This window comes from Octopus sinensis, linkage group LG16 (genome assembly GCF_006345805.1).
Source record: "Octopus sinensis linkage group LG16, ASM634580v1, whole genome shotgun sequence".
In the NCBI taxonomy this organism is placed as follows: Eukaryota; Metazoa; Mollusca; class Cephalopoda; order Octopoda; family Octopodidae; genus Octopus; species Octopus sinensis.
The window spans coordinates 15,611,762-15,630,946 of record NC_043012.1 but is presented as its reverse complement, the minus strand read 5'-3'; the positions used below and the strand labels follow the sequence as shown (position 1 = coordinate 15,630,946).

Here is a 19,185-nt window from a genome sequence, read left to right as displayed (position 1 = left end):
ATGCTTAAAAATTTCATGTTTCCATTGAGCAAAGCTCACACCCATATCTGCTATTTCTATAAGGCTGAGCTTTTCTTATTATTTCCCATTTGAGGTTAAACCCAATTCCACTTTCTTTCAGTTCCCAAATCTTACTGGATGATGACATACAATTCACCTAATGTTTAAGTTTAAAGGACGATACATGATTGTATATGCACTGTTTCAAATTAATCGAACAACCGAAGTAAATATAATTATTAGTTGTAGTTATTATTGCGCATTTATATACTATGTTCTGAGTAAGACATTGGCCTAATAATGGACAGTGGGATTTAACACTACAATTGCAACTAGGAGAATTATTATTATTAATATTAGTATTATTAAGATTTCAATTATATTTTTATTGCTAATATTTTCGCTATTAATAATTACATTATCAAGTATGTTATGTTCACATGTTATTTTCTAACTCCACTTCAATTGTATTATCATATAAAATTGCCTCTGCAACATCAGGCATACAAGTAGTTTCCATGCCCATATATATATATACTGGGACTATAGTCCATAATGTTTTTATTAGAAGTGCTACCACTGTTCCTTCTATTCACCCCATCATTCTCAATACTACTATTTTCATTTTGGGGGTTTAAGTTATAGATAACAGTACTATCATTATTATTATTATTATTATTAATATAATTATTATTATTGCTATTATTTTTATTATTATTGTTGTTGCTGTTGTTGTTGTCATCATCATTATTATTATTATTATCATTATTATTATTATTATTATTATTATTATTATTATTACTACTACTACTACTACTACTACTATTTTCAACAATTCTGGCTAATTTTATATTCATATGGTTTCAAAGCAAGTGCCTATACATACACACTGAAAATTATTCTTGTTATGTGTAAACTTTCTTTCTTTATTGCATTTTCTCCAAATAATATTTGATTCATTATTTTTTTCTCATTTCATCATGATCATTTAGTGTCCATTCTCCATGCTAACATGGGTTAGATGGTTTGGCTGAAACTGGTAAGCCAGAGAACTGCAGCAGGTTCCAGTCTGGTTTGGCTTAGTTTCTATGGCTCGATATCCTTCCTAATGCCAACCACTCCACAGAGTGTACCTGATGTCTTTTACATGTCACCAGCACTGGTTCCAATTATGGCTTCACTTTGCTTGATGTGTCTTCTCAAGCACAGCAAATCACCAATGGTCTTGTCATCACCTCCATGAGAGCCAAACTCCAAAGATCATACTTCACCACTTCATCCCACACCTTCCTAGGTCAACTTCTTCTACAGGTTCCCTCCAGAGTTAGAGATCAGCACTTCTTTATGCAGCTGTCCTCATCCATATGCATCAAGTGACCCTAACAACACAGGTCCCTCTCTTGCACACTACACCTGATGCTTCTTATACCCAATTTTTCTCTCAAGACACTTACACTCTGTTGTACATAGACACTGATATTGCATGTCTCAATTTGTATTTGTTTGTCATTAAACTACGGCCATGCTGGGGCACTGCCTTGAAGAATTTTTGTCAAATGAATCAACTCTGGTCCTTATTTCTTGTAGCCTGGTACTTATTCAATTGGTCTCTTTTGCCAAACTCCTAAATTACAAGAACGTAAGCAAATCAACACTGGTTGTAAAGCAGTTGTGGGAGACAAACACAGACACAAAGATACACACCAAAAAGGAGATCTCATGGAGAGTAAGGGCTGGATGGAAGGTGTTTAATGGCATAAAGGATGTGCTCAAGGGAAGATTGGACAGGACCACCCGTGCCAACCTCATCAGCAATAAAGTTCTACCTGCAATGTTGTATAGTAGAGAAACATGGGCTACAACAAAGAGAGAAGAGCAAAGACTGGTAACGGCTCAAAGAGCCATGGAAAGGTCAATGCTTGGTATCTCGTTGAGAGAGCACATCAGTAGCGAGGTCATCAGAAAGAAGTCTGGCGTGGGGGATATCATCGCAGAGTATACACGCAGCAAGTTTAGATGGGCTGGACACATCGCCCAGCTCACCGATAATCGGTGGACCCGCGCAGTTGTCAAGTGGTACCCGTGCAAGCGGAAACGACCACCCGGAAGGCTTCCACGATGGTGGAGTTATGATTTCAGGAGGACCATTGGGATCACGTGGATGAGAAAGGCGCGATCCAGAGAGCAGTGGACAGCGTGCTGTGACCAGCGGTGTCAAATGGACACCCGACGGACTGGTCAGTCAAGGCGGTACACACACTGGGCTTCTTTCAGATTCCATCTACCAAATCCACTCACTAGGCTTTGGTCAGCCTGAGGCTAGGGGAGAAGGCACTTGCCCAAGGTACTACACAATGGGACTGCAGTTGGAAGCATATGGTTGGGAAGCAAATTTCTTACCTCAGTCACGCATATAAAAAAAAGAGAGGTGCTAAAAAGTTCCTAGCTTTAATGGTATCATGAAAGGCCTGGTTGGAAGACCAACCTTCCAAGTTCTTTTACAGTGCTAAGAAAAACACCCACTGCAATAAATGTGTAAATCTGAGAAAAGAAATATGTTGAATAAAATCATAATTAACTGACTCTCCAGTATTTTCTTTTACACAAAAACACAAAACCAGGAACTTTTAAGCACTCCATCATATATTTTTTATTTGAAAAATATATTCCCTTCCATGATGTTTCGTATTAGCAGCAAGAATGCAGTGGACATATCGAGAAAAAAGAGAATGTAACTTACCTTCTTTATTGGGTTTACAAATATTTACAATTTTAGCTCTGTAAAAAAATCCATCACTATATGGTGCCAAGCATTTCATTCCAACAAACGGTTGTCTGATCCTTCGACAATTTTCTGATGATATGTGCTCACTGTATAAAAAAAACATATTATAAGTACAGTTACAAAACATATAATACAAAATTCTATACATATAAAGCACAGGTATAGCTGTGTGGTAAGAAGTTTGATTTCCAGCCACATAGTCTAAAGCAAGTGTCTTCTATCATAGCCCTAGGCTGACCAAAGCCTTGTGAGTGGATATGGTAGACAGAAACTGAAAGAAGTCCATCATACATACATACATATGTGTGCATGTGATGGACTCTCCCGTCGAAAACAGCATATGAGCATTCAACTTTTGCTGAATGACCTGCACAAATGATTTGTTTCAAGTGGTCAAATGTTGTTCAGGCCACACATTAGCTCACTCTCTCCATCAAATCAAAGTTGTCTAAACAGGTATACTGTGTACCGCGTATCCAGTGTCAAAGTGACTGCAGAGCAATGTGAGATGAATTATTTTGCTCAAGAACACAACACACCACCAGGTCTAGGAATTGAAATCATGATCACTAGATTGCAAGTGCAATACCCTAGCCCTAAACCATGTCCCCTCAACCAATATATATATATATATATATCATCATCATTTAACGTTTGCTTTCCATGCTAGCATGGGTTGGACGAGTTGACTGAGGTCTGGCAAACCAGATGGCTGCACCAGGCTCCAAATCTTGATTTGGCAGTCTTTCTACAGCTGGATGCCCTTCCTAACACCAACCACTCCGAGAGTGTAGTGGGTGCTTTTATATGCCACCGGCATGAGGGCCAGTCTGGTGGTACTGGCAACGGCCACACTCAAAATGGTGTTTTTTACATGCCACCTGCACAGAAGTCAGTCCAGCAGCACTGGCAATGACCTCGCTCGTATGTTTTGTTCACGTGCCAGTAAGGCGGCACTATATACATATATATATATATATATATATATATATATATATATATATATATATATATATAATATATATATATATATATATATATATATACATACATATATATATATATATATATATATATATATGTGTGTGTGTGAGTGTGTGTGTGTGTATATATATATATAGTATTGCCATGATAGATCGTTAGCCACTACATACATTTTTTTCTCTCCTTGTTTTCTGTGTCCCTTTCTGCAGAAGAGCATAGGCTCGAAACGTAAAAGACTTTTTCTATTTCTGAGCATTATACTAATACATCTGTTTGTTTTGTACACCACCTGTTTTCATCTTTTGTTGTTTTTTTCGTAAACTCTCCTTATATATATATATGTACACACACAAAAATGTAAGTACATGGTTATGTATTTGTATGTGTTACTGTCACTTTGCCTTGACATCACATGAAAGTTGCAAATGAGTGTCACTACTATACAGACAATATTGTTTGTTTCCAGTCTTCTATGATTGGAAACATATCAGATCATAGGGAAATATTAGCTTACTTGGGTAAGGTTGGTGACAGGAAGGGCATATGGGTGTAGAAAATTCATTTCAAAAAATTCTATCCAACTCATGGAAAAGTGGACATTAAAATGATGATGATGATGCTTATACTAAACTTTCTCTAACTAAATTCACTGCTAAGAGGGCTGAGAGGGACAGAAAGAGGAAACGCGTTCCTGACAGTCTATATTCTACCGCAAACAGAAATAACAGTTTTATGTACATAAATATATGAAATGAATAAAATAAAAAAATGTGCCAATGGTCTTTGCAACACCTTCTAAACTGGGTGTAACTGATGTTGAGTTTCAACAACTGTAGATCAACCAATATTTGTGAGGACTTTGTGGGCAGGTAGTGAGCTGGCAGAAATGTTAGTGTGCCGGGCGAAATGCTCAGCGGTATTTCGTCTGTCATTTTTTAGGCGCAGGAGTGGGTGTGCGTTAAGTAGCTTGCTTACCAACCACATGGTTCCAGGTTCATTCCCACTGCATGGCACCTTGGGCATACTATAGCCTCGGGCCAACCAAAGCCTTGTGAGTGGATTGGGTAGACAGAAACAGAAAGAAGCCTGTCGCATATATATATATACATTTCTTATATCTAATGTAGGATAAAATTTTTTTCAAAAAAAATTCTTTTCGAAAAAAATTTTATTAATGGCCAGCATATTAAAAAATACCTTGAAAGGTTAAATTTATAAATTTAACCTTTAAAGGTATTTTTTAATATGCTGGCCATTGATAAAATTTTTTTCAAAAGGAATTTTTTTTTGAAAAACATTTTATCCTACATTAGATAGATATAAGTTTAAGCGTTCACTTCCGGACTCCCTCACTCTGTGAGGGCCTCAGTTCAAATTGCACATGTCTTGAATGGGCTGGAGTATTTCTATTTTGGATGTATTTGGGGTACTTAATTGTGCTCATGATTTAGTGTTTGCTTCTTCCATGGGTATGAGTAAGTATCTCATTTATTTCTTTTGCCACATGTATCACTGACGAAGGGAGGGCTGTTATGAGCTAACCCTGAAATTGGTCTGATATGATAATAATGGAATTTTTTAGAAATTTCTGTCGACCTTTTTTCGAGTAGTGTGCGTATTGTGAAAAAATTATATGGTTAATGAATATGTCCAATTTTTCGGCATATTTGGCATCAGAAATTTTTTCTTTTGCCCTTATTTATGATATGTGTGTATACATATATATATACATATATACATATATCATCATCATCATCATTTAGCGTCCGTTTTCCATGCTATATATATATATAAAGTTAATCCAAATAAGAAAACAAAAAGACAACAACGCAAGGATGGGTTAATAGAAATTGGGGAGAAGCTCTAGTTCCATGAACTCTTTGGCTTCAGAAAAGATTTAGCAAGAAAAGGATTAGCTTTGGCCTTCAATTGGTTAAGATATTGTCTTTATGAGAGTAACTTTTTAAAAAGAAAGACAATACATAACAAACCTTATGTCCTTTGCTAACTGAATCAGGTTGCTCTCGGCAATGTCTGTAAGTTGCACCCAGAAACAATAAGGTGACATAACAATGCAAACGGACACTTTCACTGTAGAGGAAAGGGTCAGTTCTTCCAAGTCTGGTCCCAATCCATAGTTTTCTTCTTTGAAGGAGATTCCACAATGAAATGAAGGGGCTACCTCTTTAATTGAATTAGTCAAGGTATCAGATTTTGTAGGATACTCCACAGAGACAAGGTCCAGCTTTTGTAATAAGTCATCAGGCTCAGATTGAGGTTCACACTGTGACTGAGGCTTATATTCAGATGCACTCTCGCTAGTAAACTGAGCAGAAGTCTGGGAAATTAAATCAATGGACGGGTCACTTTCAGAAAGACTTGTGTGGTGTTCATTTTTGTTATCTGTACTTCCCTCATCTTTTGTTTTAGAAGCATCAACTGGAAAGAAAATTTCATTAACAAATTATCATCCTGGCATGAACTTGACATGACATTCTCCTACTTTAACTTATAAATGAGGCATCACTTCTTTATTCTTATTTGCATCTTATTTACTTTAACCAATTCTCAGAACTTGTCTTAAATGCTTTCTACATACCTACATATTTTATAGTTTCAAGAGTTAAAATTATGTTTTGTATTCTTTTTCCATTTCTACTTTAAAAACCAATGATTTGAAAGGAAGATCAATATTTCCTGTCTGAATCACACAACTAGTTTTACACGAGATTTTCCATCCTTTCTGCTGGTAGCATATGTTTTGTACAACAGCCCCTGATGAGAACAGAACAGCTGCTTCCATATGTTGGGTGAATTTAGATTTTAGTTTTTTCTAATGGTGAATAAACTAAAATTTAACGATAATTCTGTTTCTATTGTTCTTTTTTACATTTTAGCATTTTTTAAAGACAGGTGAACAATACCTCAGCATATCTGTGACTATACCATAAACCTATAAATAATTTATGTTTATATATTTGTTTTGCAAGATTCTTGATGTGAAATCGTGTGTTGAAACATATGCTGTTGTATTTAGGAATGGTCATTTTGCCAGTTTAGCCAATAAGATTAAGATTAATGTAAAAAATAAATAACGCTGAAGCAAAGTAACACCAAATATATAGTGCGGGTGTTTTTATTGGCTAAACTGGCAAAATGACCATTCCTAAATACAACTATAAATAATTTGCTTTGATCTTTGTTCTACAGTAATACTTGAGAAACAATGTGGTTAATCCTATCAGAAATAGTAGTTGAAGATCCCTCTAATACATACTATTATTCTCAAGAAGGAAAAAATTATAATAGATAGTATAATCCAAGGTATATTGTGCCTGAAAAAGAAGACATAATGGTCATACTTTTGATCATAGACCTGCTTAATCAGGAACAACCTGGAATTAAAACAACAAATTCAGGAACATATTTTCTTTTAAAATAGCCTTTTTGCTAGGTTAGCCATTTATTAGAGTAAGTTGATAAAAAAGGCAATCATTAACTTCTAGCTTTTTAAACACTATGACTACCTCTCTCTCTCTCTCTCCTCTCTCTCTCTCTCTCTCTCTCCTTAATGAACTGTTTTCATGAACTCAATATGCCTTTCCAGTGAGATCTCATCATCAAGAAAATTGGTGTAAACTATTGGGTTGTCCAGAAAGAAAAAGGTCAATGAATACTTGCCATTACATTTTTAATCAACCAAATATAAACCATTTTGTTGCACAATGCGTCTCCATCTTTCCTTTAACTTGAAAATACCCTCTTCCCAGAATTGAGGTGGTTTCATGGCAAAGAATTCATCAAGGTATATTTTTACGTCATCCAAGGAATTGAAATTTTTACCATTAAAACTATTCTGCAGAGACCTGAATAAGTGGAAATCCGAAGGAGCAATATCTGGTGAATATGGAGGGTGGGGTAACACATCCCAGCCGAGCTGCAGCAATTTTTGTCTGGTTCCCAAAGCATCAAGTGCTGAAAATGAACTTTCTTATCATCCATTTTAAAGGGTTACAGAATTAACACAGGTTATAGGAACATAAACCTTCTTTTATGAAAAGATAGCTTAAACTGTGCTCTAAATGGAGGTGTAGTGAAATCCTATTTTATGAACTCAACCATGTTCTAAAATAAGTCGAAAGGTAAGCTACTATAAATCGGCACGAACTTTCCGGACAACCCAATATGTTGTTACACAAGATATCATCAAAGTATTTGGCCACATCTCACATGCAAATATCCAGAATTGTTCATCTGTGGGCTCAGTCTATCTATTATCTTTAGGATCACAGTCTTCCTCACAGATTGCACAACACAGCATAACTGATGGAGCTGTCTCTGATGCACACCCTCTCAATTCTGGTATTCCCTGAGGTTCTGTTTTGATCCCCTCTTTTCCTCATAAATATATATATATATATTTATATTGAGGGCATTACTATACATAAATGTCACATGCTAGGGGGCACTCTTAAAGTCTTTAAGAGTCCCTCCTAGCATGTGGCATTTATGTACAGATTTATGTATAGTAATGCGCTCAATATAAATAAATATATTTAAGAAAAAAATTGATGGATTTTTCCCTTATGAGGTTTTTCACACTGACTACTTGATAAATTCTTAAAAAGATTTTATCCTATTTTAAAATTATATGTATATATATATATATCTGTAAATATAATATGTGACAATTATTCGGTAGCCAAGATAAAACTGAGTTTTGGATGCCGAGGTGGAAATCCACACCACCATCTCTTTGGAAATCATAACATTTTTCCGATGGCCGGATAACTAAAGAGATGGTGGTGTGGATTTCCACCTCAGCATCCGAAACTTAGAGTTTTATCTTGGCTACCGAATAATTGTCACATATTATATTTACAGATAAATTCCTCTATTTACATAATATTGAGGTCTTTTCTTCCTTTTGTTATCTTACCGTTTTTACCAATATATATGTATGTATGTATATATATATATATATATATATATATATATATATATATATAATTACTGAAATATTAGTCTATCATAAAAAAAATTTTTCAATGGTAACTGTAATGAATTTTCTTTTAATAGTTGAAATATGTCACAAACATATTTGAACTAACCTTAACTTTGCTTATTTTTATATACACCAACAACTTCCTTGCCATTGACAATGCCCACCTCACCTTTTTCAGCTGAACCTGCCAAACCCAAGTGTAATCCACTTTCAGCCTAGACACTTCATGCCAATCATGTACTGACTAATGAACAAAAGCCTTGAAAACACTACAATGTTTCATTGCCAATCCTGTCTCCTTCAACAATATAAAAACATAATTACTACAGATATCAAGAAAGCAATAAATCAACCGTTTTTCTACAAATAAAAAAAAACACAACTTGCAACTAGAACCCTCAAGGTTGCTGTAAATACTCGGCCTCACCATGACTGAAGATCTCTAGTTGTAATCGCACATCCTCAACGCAGCAAAAACTACAGACAAACAATGGCCTTCCTTTTCAAAAAATCCACAAAACACTTCAGACACCAACAACTACTAAGCATCTACACAATGTAACACTACTCTCATATATGAGACATTGAGATGCTGCTGCTACTGTTGCTACACATACCATGACATCCTAGACCCTATCCTAATAAAAGGCATCAAGTTATATACCAACGCACTCCAGTCTCTGACCCACATATGTCTGGTCTCATTACTCAGCCTTTTTCTGCCATTACAACAGTGATTGAAAGTCTTTGGAACCAGCTGTTCTCATACTACTTCCCCCAACCCACTCTCCCCCCCACATTCTATTCATCCCATCCATGACCTACATGAACTCCCTCACCCAGTCATTTCACCCAGAAACATTAGAACAATGGAATTTCTCTCCTTTCCCATGTTTTTTTTTTTTTTTTTTTCTGCTGCTGTCAACTTGCAACAGTTTAAGAGAGACATTAACCATTCTGTAGCAGTCTTGGAGGATCTGCAAAGGTCACAGGCACTTTGAATTCCACCAGACAAAACCAATAGAAAAACACAACCGCGGACCCCTCATGACTATTGATTATTTCATCAACCAACATTAAAAAATATATTACTCATATTTTCACAGTCATAATCGAGGTTGAATTTCATGCTGTTAAGCCAAAACAAACTGGAGTATTTCCGATCAAATTTTTTTTCAGAAATTCTCAGTTAATTCTTGTGTAAACGGAAAATATGTGTATGCATATGTATATGCAGCTCTTTTCAGATACACAAGTGTATGAGCCAATGCATGAAGTTCGTGTGTTTACAGCATACAATGCTTACTTTATATAAATAAATGAAATAGCATACAAACAGAAAGTAGATATCCCGCTATAAACATTAATCTATGTGAGCAAGGAAAAGGAACATAAGTATGAATTCCGTTGTTCTTCATATTAGGCTTATACAAGGCAACAGGAGACCTCTGCACAGTCATTCAACTTGCTGGAAGTAATAGGTAAATCGCCTTCAAATCATACTCTCCTGTTCCAGAAATAGCAAGAACATGAAACAAAGTAGTCCCTGATACTTAGAAAGAAGATGATGGTGAGGCTGTGTGGTAAGTAGCTTGCTTACCAACCACATGGTTCCGGGTTCAGTCCCACTGTGTGGCACCTTGGGCAAGTGTCTTCTACTATAGCCTCGGGCCAACCAAAGCCTTGCGAGTGGATTTGGTAGATGGAAACTGAAAGAAGCCCATCGTATATATGCATATGTGTGTGTGTGTGTGTGTGTTTATCTCCCAACATCGCTTGACAACTGATGCTGGTGTGTTTACGTCCCTGTAACTTAGCGGTTCGGCAAAAGAGACCGATAGAATAAGTCCTGGGGTCGATTTGCTCGACTAAAGGCGGTGCTCCAGCATGGCCACAGTCACATGACTGAAACAAGTAAAAAAGAGAGAGTAGTCATAGTCAGCTCAGTTAGAGATGACCAAAGGGTAACCAACAGCAACAAAGGTCACAGGCACTGCAAATTCCACCAGACAAAACCAATAGAGTATCTACTGTAGTATAATTTGTTCTAACAGAACATCCACATTTTTATGTGGGGATAAATATTACAACAAAATCTGTTTCAACATAACAAGTTCACGTTAACAATCTTGCAAACCAAATACAAAAAGCGAAATAGTTCTATGTGATGCCACAAAGTCAGAAAGTCTGAAGTGGATTGTCATCATCATCATCATCTTCATCTTCATATGGTTGTGTAGTAAGCACCTTGCTTCCCAATCACATGGTTCCAGGTTCAGTCCCACTGCATGGTACCTTGGGCAAATGTTTTCTACTATAGCCTCAGGCCAACCGTAGCCTTGTGAGTAGATATGGTAGATGGAAATAGAAGGAAGCCTGTATTAATATGTGCATGTGTGTGTGTGTGTGAGCACATGCGTGCATGTATCTCTGTTTGTGTGCCTATATGTACATTGTGCGTTTGTTTCTGTGCATGCGTTTGTCCCCCACCACTACTTGACAGTGGTGATGGTTTGTTTACATCCCTATAATTTAGTGGTTCAGCTAAAAATGACCTATAGAATAAGTACCAAGCTTAGCAAAAAATATATGTATTGGTGCCAATTTGTTCAACTAAATCCTTCAAAGCAGTGCTCCAGCATGGGCATGGTCTAATGACTGAAACAAGTAAAAGACAAAATAAAAATCATCATCATTGTTTTAACGTCTATTTTTCCCATGCTTGCATGAGTCAGATGGATTTTGCATCTCTATATCCATTCTACAACAGGCCAAATACATTTCAAAATGCTGATATCTATGTAGAAATAGTAGAAGAGATAGTAAGGCAGAGTTGGGACAAACCAAACTGACAATTATTACAACTAAAAGAGAGGATGTAGACAGGCGAAAGAACAATGAATATCATCAACTCACATCTGCAAAATATACAATAACTATTAAAATATTTTTTCAGTAAGAACAGGCATATATAAAGCATTACCAAATTTAGGTGAATGCCCAATAGTATATGGCAAGAGATTAAGATGCATTACTTATTGTAAAAGCAATGATTCTATGTGCTACTGCCTAGGTTTGGACATCATCATCATTTAATGTCCTCTATCCATGCAAGCATGGGTTGAACATTTTGACTGGAGCTGGCAAGTCAGAAGATTGCGCCAAATGCTACTGTCTGCATTGGCCTGGTTTCTACATTTGGATACCTTTCCTAATGCTAACCATTTTACAGAATGTATCAGGTGCTTTTTACAAAGCACCAGCAGCAGTGAGGCTACTAAGTAATTTGCAAGAGAAGGCCCCCTCCCCTCAACTGAGTGGGGAGTAGTATTGAGGGAGCTGGGTTTTCTGCCAAGTAATGAGAGGTTAGTTTATGTATTGAGGGAGATCCTAAGATCTTGGTGGGAAAGAATGACAAAGGACTGAGACTTCTAAGACATCACAAGCTAAGTAAAAATGTGGTTGTCATTGCATACAGGCATCTCCTCTACATCCTTCTTCTGGACTCATGGGCGCTGGTGCTATGCAAAAAGTACCCATGCCAGTGCTACATAAAAGTACTCAGTACACTCTGTAAAGTGGTTGGCATTAGGAAAGGTGTGCAGCCAAAGAAACCATTTCCAAAACAGACAGACAGGGAGCCTGAGCAGCAGCCCTTCAGCTGGCCAACTGATGCCAGCAAGAAAATGGACGTTAAACGATGATGATGAGGGACAGAAAACTTTTAGATAACACACTTTTAGATAAACAAGAAATGTCCAAATGTATGGAAACATCATCTTTTCCATTCTTTTAAAAATACAAAAAGAAAATCTGGCAAGAAAATAAATTATTTTCTTATTCAAAATTCTCACCTGAATTTTTCAAAACCTTAATAACAGCAACAAGGCAATTGTAACATCCATCTAGATTGCTTAAAACTTCTTTATAAATACTTGTAGAAGCTGATGGCTTGTCCCCAGGATTCTTCGAAAAGAAAAAGAAAACAAATAAAACAATAAAAAAAAAAAACAATATGAAAAGGTTTGAAATAAAGTATTATAAATTACAAGAAGGGATTAATCATTCATTTTGCATGATTACCTAAAGTTAGAGGATTAACTTTTGACCAAATTAGGGCATTACCAGTGCTACTGATGAATATAACAATTGCTGTGTTTACAACATTAGTGATTTCTAACATTATCACAAGAACACAAATATTTAACAGATACATACACACACACGCATACATGCATAAACACAAGCACACTCACACACACACACAGTGTACATAACTGGTAGTGATTTTGCTGACTCCCACTAAAGCCAATTGATCCTGGTCTGATTTGAACTCAAAACACAAGAGACAGGATAACAAAGATAATTTCTAACATAAGCACAAAGACAGGCACTCAGACAGAGGGTAGACAGAGGGTGGACAGAGGGGTGGAATCAGTTAGATTACACTCCGCATTTAATATTAATTTTGGTTTCAAATTTTAGCACAAAGCCAGCAATTGTTTTTTGGTGGTGGTGCTGCGGGTGGGGAATTGATTACATCAACCCCAGTGCACAACTGGTACTTATTTTATTGACCCCCGAAAGAATGAAAGGCAAAGTCAACCTTGGTGAAATTTGAACTCTGAACATTTGAGGTTAATAAAATAAGTACCATTTGAACATTGGGGGGGGGGTCAATGTAATTGACAAGCACTCTTCCCAAAAATTTCAGGCTTTGTGCCAATAGCAGAAAGGTTTGCTAATTAGTTAATTAGTTAGTTAGTTAGTTAGTAGTAGTAGTAGTAGTAGTAGTAGTAGTAGTAGTAGTAGTAGTAGTAGTAGCAGCAGCAGCAGCAGTAATAGGTTAATGATTGTTGTGTTAGGGATTCTAGCAGTAATAATATATGTGTTGAGGAATATACCACCACCACTGACATTATCAATAGTAGCAGGAAAATACCATCAAGAGAAATGGCAAAAAAAAAACAATGAATTGTAATTCCAGACGTAAGAAGAATGACAGCAGTGGGATAAGAGGTATAAAACTTATTTACATTTGGGGTTAGTAGGAATGGAAGATAAGAAAAAGTAGCTAAGCAATTGATTGGGGCAATTTACAAAATAAGACAGGATGTATTTAAGAAATAGAGTAAATTAATCTGACCAAAAGAAAAGCAAATTTGAACACTGAATACATGTTCCTTGTTCAGGTTTATATATATATACAGATATAAAGGAGTGTCATGGAGACAATGACAAGAGACTGAAATCTATGGCAGTTTGCTGTGCTTGAGAAGGCATGTCAAGCCATGTGAAATTGTAGTCATGAAGGCGGCTGTGCCATTGATTGTAGAGGACACCCAAGCCAGTGGCACATAAGAGGCACCCAGTATACTCTGTGAAGTGGTTTTTCATTAGGAAGGACATTCAGCCATAGAGACGAAGAGAGAAAACAGACTGGAACTTAGTTTTGCTCTCCAGTATACCAGCTCCAATCAAACCACTTTACCCATGCTAGCATGGAAAGAAGAAGAAGAAGAAGAAGAAGGTGGTGGTGTTGGTGGTGATGATAACTGACAGGTTTAATTCTCTACAAGATCCAGTAAACCTTCCTTTACTCAACCATAACCGTTTCATTCTCATATTTCTCATAAAAATACATTGACTTCATTTCTGTTAATTTTAAAATTAATGAAAAATTTAATAAAAAATAACAATGGAACTTGTAGAAGAGGTAGACCCAAGAAGACACGGGATGTGAGTGGCATGTAAATGAGTCCCATGAAAGCATAGTCGTGGCTGCTGCCAGCAGCATGATCTTTCAAATTTTGGGCCTCATAGAAGTAATGACGAGTGAGTGAGACCTTTGGTGATGCAGTGCTACGAAGACTTGTCAAACCAAGTAAAATGAGAGTTGAAGTCATGGCCATTGCCAGCATCATGTCAATGGCATTTAAAAGCACCCATTACACTCTTGGAGTAGTTGATGCTAGGAAGGGCATCCAGCTGTAGAAACCATGCCAAATCAGATTGGAACCTGGTGCAGCTCCCTGGCCAACCCATTCCAATCAAACTGTCTAAGCCATGCCAGTATGGAAAGTGGACGTTAAATGATGATGATAATAAGTTGAAGGTGACAAGCTGGCAGAAACGTTAGCGGTATTTCGTCTGTCTTTACGTTCTGAGTTCAAATTCCGCTGAGGTCAACTGCCTTTCATCCCTTCGGGGTCGATAAATTAAGTACCAGTCGTGTACTGGGGTCGATCTAATCAACTGGCCCCCTTCCCCAAATTTTCGGGCCTTGTGCCTAGAAAAGAAAAGGATGTTAGTAAGTTGATGCTTGGAGCAAAAATTACAATAAAATTCTGATGGGAGATTTTATGTTATTTTAACATATCCAGCCGAAGTATTCTGTTTGTTTTATGCTCAAACGGCCAGATCTGTCCTCTGACACCAACCCTACAATATCATTCTAAAACTTAACAGTTACCTCATCAAAATTGCATAGCAACAACATAATGCATGATTAATTCAAAACAATGTGAATAAAAAAGCATTAATTTTGGCACAAAAATGTGAAAGATAAAGGGTTAAAACAGGAAGCTTGTATCCAGGGCAAGGCAATCTCGAGTGGGTTGTTAGTGAAAGGGTTAACCCTTTCGTTACTCTATTTATTTTGAGATGCTCTGTGTTTCTTTCAGTTACTTTAAATATAACAAAGAATTTAATAAAATAACTTTGTTATCATTCAACTAGTGTTAGGAACATAAATTGTGATTAAGGTTTGGTGGGAGATTTTAATTCAAAACTTATGGAAACAAGACATGTATATTAAAGAGCCAGAGCCAGTTTCAGCCGGGTTGGTAACGGAGGGGTTAAGCAGCTAATGGGTATTTTTACTTTTGTGAAGTGTCACAAGATATTTCAGACTTGGAGGGAACTAGTGAAAATTCCTTTCTCTCTCTTTCTCTCTTCCATTCTCTCTCTCTACTTCTCTCTCACTCCTTCACTCTCTTCTCTCTCAATCTGTGCGTGCTTGCGTACGTGCATGCATGTGTGTACAGGCATGCATGATTGTGTACGAGTTACCTTCAGATAAATTTTCTGCAACAGAAACTCAATGTATTCTTGTTTTTCCAAGATATTATTCCATTTAATCAGAATGTTTTCTTCAAACCAGTCATCAGTGAAAGACATTCTACAAAGACAAAAAAACACAAGATGGAAATATTACTCTCATTTGAAACACTAAACATTGGTATCCTAAAGAATTCATGCCATCTAAGCACAGACCACTGGCTTCTACAGTCAAAAGAGGAAAACAAGGCTGATACTTACTCAGTTAAAAAACTAAACAGCTAACTGGCTTCTGTGCCAGTGGCATGTAAAAAGCACCATTTGAGCGTGATCGGTGCCAGTGCTGCTGGACTGGCTCCTGTGCAGGTGGCATGTAAAAAAACACCATTTGAGATTGGCCAATACTGCCTGACCGGCCCTCGTGCCGGTGGCATGTAAAAGCACCCACTACACTCTTGGAGTGGTTGGCGTTAGGAAGGGCATCCAGCAGTAGAAACTCTGCCAGATCAAGATTGGAGCCTGGTGCAGCCATCTGGTTCACCAGTCCTCAGTGAAATCGTCCAACCCATGCTAGTATGGAAAGCAAACATTAAACGATGATGATGATATATATATATATAACCCATGCTAGCATGGAAAACGGACGCTAAACGATGATGATGATGATATATATATATATAGGAATAAATGTAAGGACAAGCAAGTTAGGCAAGTCAATATACAAAAAATGTACATATGTTTATATATAAGAAGGTCTGACTTACACAAAATAGAAATAATGTCAGGAATTAAAGGGGTTAAGTAAGAGTTTTATGAGTCTGGCAGCTGTTTCTGGTCCAAAATAATGATTGTAACTTGATTCGATTATCAGTAGACACCAGCCTCCATCTCAGAGAAGAATTATACATTTGGGATGACAGAATGGAGTTTAATGACGGAAGAACATTTTTTGTATCTCGACTTGCTTTTCCTTACATTTACTCCTCTGCCTGCTCAAGTTTAAATCTCTTGAGCACTACAAAGTGTATTCTATACAGAGAATACCTGTCTCTAATATATATGCAATAAGAAATTGGAGGGGATCAATAATAGGTGGTTCATCAACTTTTAGACATTATATTATGTCAATTTATTTATTTATTTACTAAAACGGCAGTTATAACAATATACATACATGTATAACATATTATGCTTTACATATATAATATATAAAGATATCAGTAATTATTAAAATATATAACATACAGGAATAGATCCTGTATGTTATATATTTTAATAATTACTGATATTTTTATATATTATATATGTAAAGCATAATATGTCATACATGTATTCATATTGTTATAATTGTCATTTTAGTAAACATATAAATAAATTGACATAATATAATGTCTAAAAGTTGATGAATACCACCTATTGATCCCCTTCCATCTTCTTATAGCTCTATAAATTAATGGTAAAGTAACTCTTTACCCTCACTCGTTTATTACACTCAGTAATGTAATTGCAATGCAATAAAAACACGTATTAATAATTGGGTATTCTACCAGCAGAATATTGGATAGATATTATCCCTTAGTGGGTTGGATTCACAACCTCTAACTTTCTTGGAATTAAAATATATATCACACATATAATAGGATGTTGGAGCTTAACAATCACTCGAATTGGTGCTAACCTATTCAATGTTGAATGAACAAAAGGAAATTCATTTTAATATAAAATCGAACAAAAGAGTTTTAAGTTTAACAAAACAATACACTTGTTTCCTTCACTTTTAGCACCCCAACCATATCTACTACAATACAACAAATACTTAATGGCTAACAAATAACAACAAAACAGCTCCTTCTTGTATATGACAGCTACTTGAATAAATACAATCATCATCACTTAACCTAATTCATCAATGTGTTTATGCCATCCAACGGATGTTATGAAAGTAAGAAGAGACACAATCCTACCTTTGTCCATTTGTACACAATAAACATGGCTACATGGAACCAACAAAGTATCCTTTATGTTAGAAAGAAGAGTTAACCTTTTTGTTACCAGATTCATATTTAAATATCCTGCCTTTGTTTCAATCAATTTTGAAAACAATTTAATTACATAACTTTGTTATTATTAAGCTGGTGTCTAGAATATAAATTAACATGAAATTCTTATTTCTTTACTGCCCACAAGGGGCTACAACAGAAGGGACAGACAAACAGATTAAGTCGATTACACCGACCCCAGTGTGTAACTGGTACTTAATTTATCGACCCTGAAAGGATGAAAGGCAAAGTCGACATTGGCGGAATTTGAACTCAGAACGTAACGGACAGATGAAAAATGCTAAGCATTTCATTCGACGTGCTAACGCTTCTGCCAGCTCGCCACCTATTAACATGAAATTCTGATGGAAGACTTTAATTTGCATCACTTTAACACGGAATTTGTATCATTGAACTGAAGCCAGTTTCAGGCAGGTTGGTATTGAAAAAAGTTAAATCTTCCTCATGACCTATTGTCTCAGAAAGGAAGAACACATAGAATAACATGGCCCTAAATACAATATTTGAGAAACAGATGAGGTGATCATGTCTGGAACACTAGCCATAACCAACTCATCATGGCTGAAATACTATCAGACATTGATTGGTCTACTAGAGCAAGGTTGACCAGTGGCTATACAACAACAACTTTAAATCACTTTCACGTACAAATTGCAAGCAATAAAAAACAGTGCAAAACAACTTCCCATCAAATTAATTGACATGATGTCTCTTTATACATATACTGATATATTCATAGACACAAGGATCAGCAACCTTCACAAAATGACTCTAATTGATCTTTATGTATAAATATATAAATATATAACAAAAACAATTGCAGCGTGGAAGGTGTTTATAAGCCATTTAAGAAACACACAAAAACCGTTAGATTCACTTGATTTAAATTTAATTTGTCAAAAGATTTCATCGCTTTGAGACCACGACCTGTTCACTGACAAAATTCCGTGCTGCATATATATATAATGATATATACATTTTCCTACAGTCCACTTGTATATGACACTATATACACTTACTCATACTATATGTATACAATATCATATGTACTTGCCCACTGTCCACATGTATATGATATCAAATACATTTTCTCTTGTCTGTATGTATATAATATTATATACAGTTGCCCACTATCCACATGTATATGATATCATATACAATAGCCCATAGTCCACATTTATATATGGAGGTTTTCAAAAACAGTGGCCATAGAAAATACCATAAGTTATATATCTCAACACAGCTGAAAAACTTGGAGAGAGGTTGTGTCACTTTTTAAACAGAAGTGAAGC

General features: G+C 36.1%; 1 protein-coding gene across 1 annotated transcript in view; it reads right to left on the bottom strand.

Moving 5' to 3' along the window:
• LOC115220406 (tudor domain-containing protein 15) overlaps positions 1–19,185 on the bottom strand; it is a 54,976-nt gene that overhangs the window by 12,956 nt on the left and 22,835 nt on the right. Inside the window, exons 2-5 of the mRNA XM_029790527.2 lie at positions 15,846–15,954; positions 12,629–12,740; positions 5,761–6,208; positions 2,741–2,871 (exon numbers count right to left, since the gene is read on the bottom strand). Of these exons, the coding sequence (XP_029646387.1) occupies positions 2,741–2,871; positions 5,761–6,208; positions 12,629–12,740; positions 15,846–15,953 (799 nt within the window). The 5' untranslated portion in view covers position 15,954. The remainder of the gene's footprint in view (positions 1–2,740; positions 2,872–5,760; positions 6,209–12,628; positions 12,741–15,845; positions 15,955–19,185) is intronic.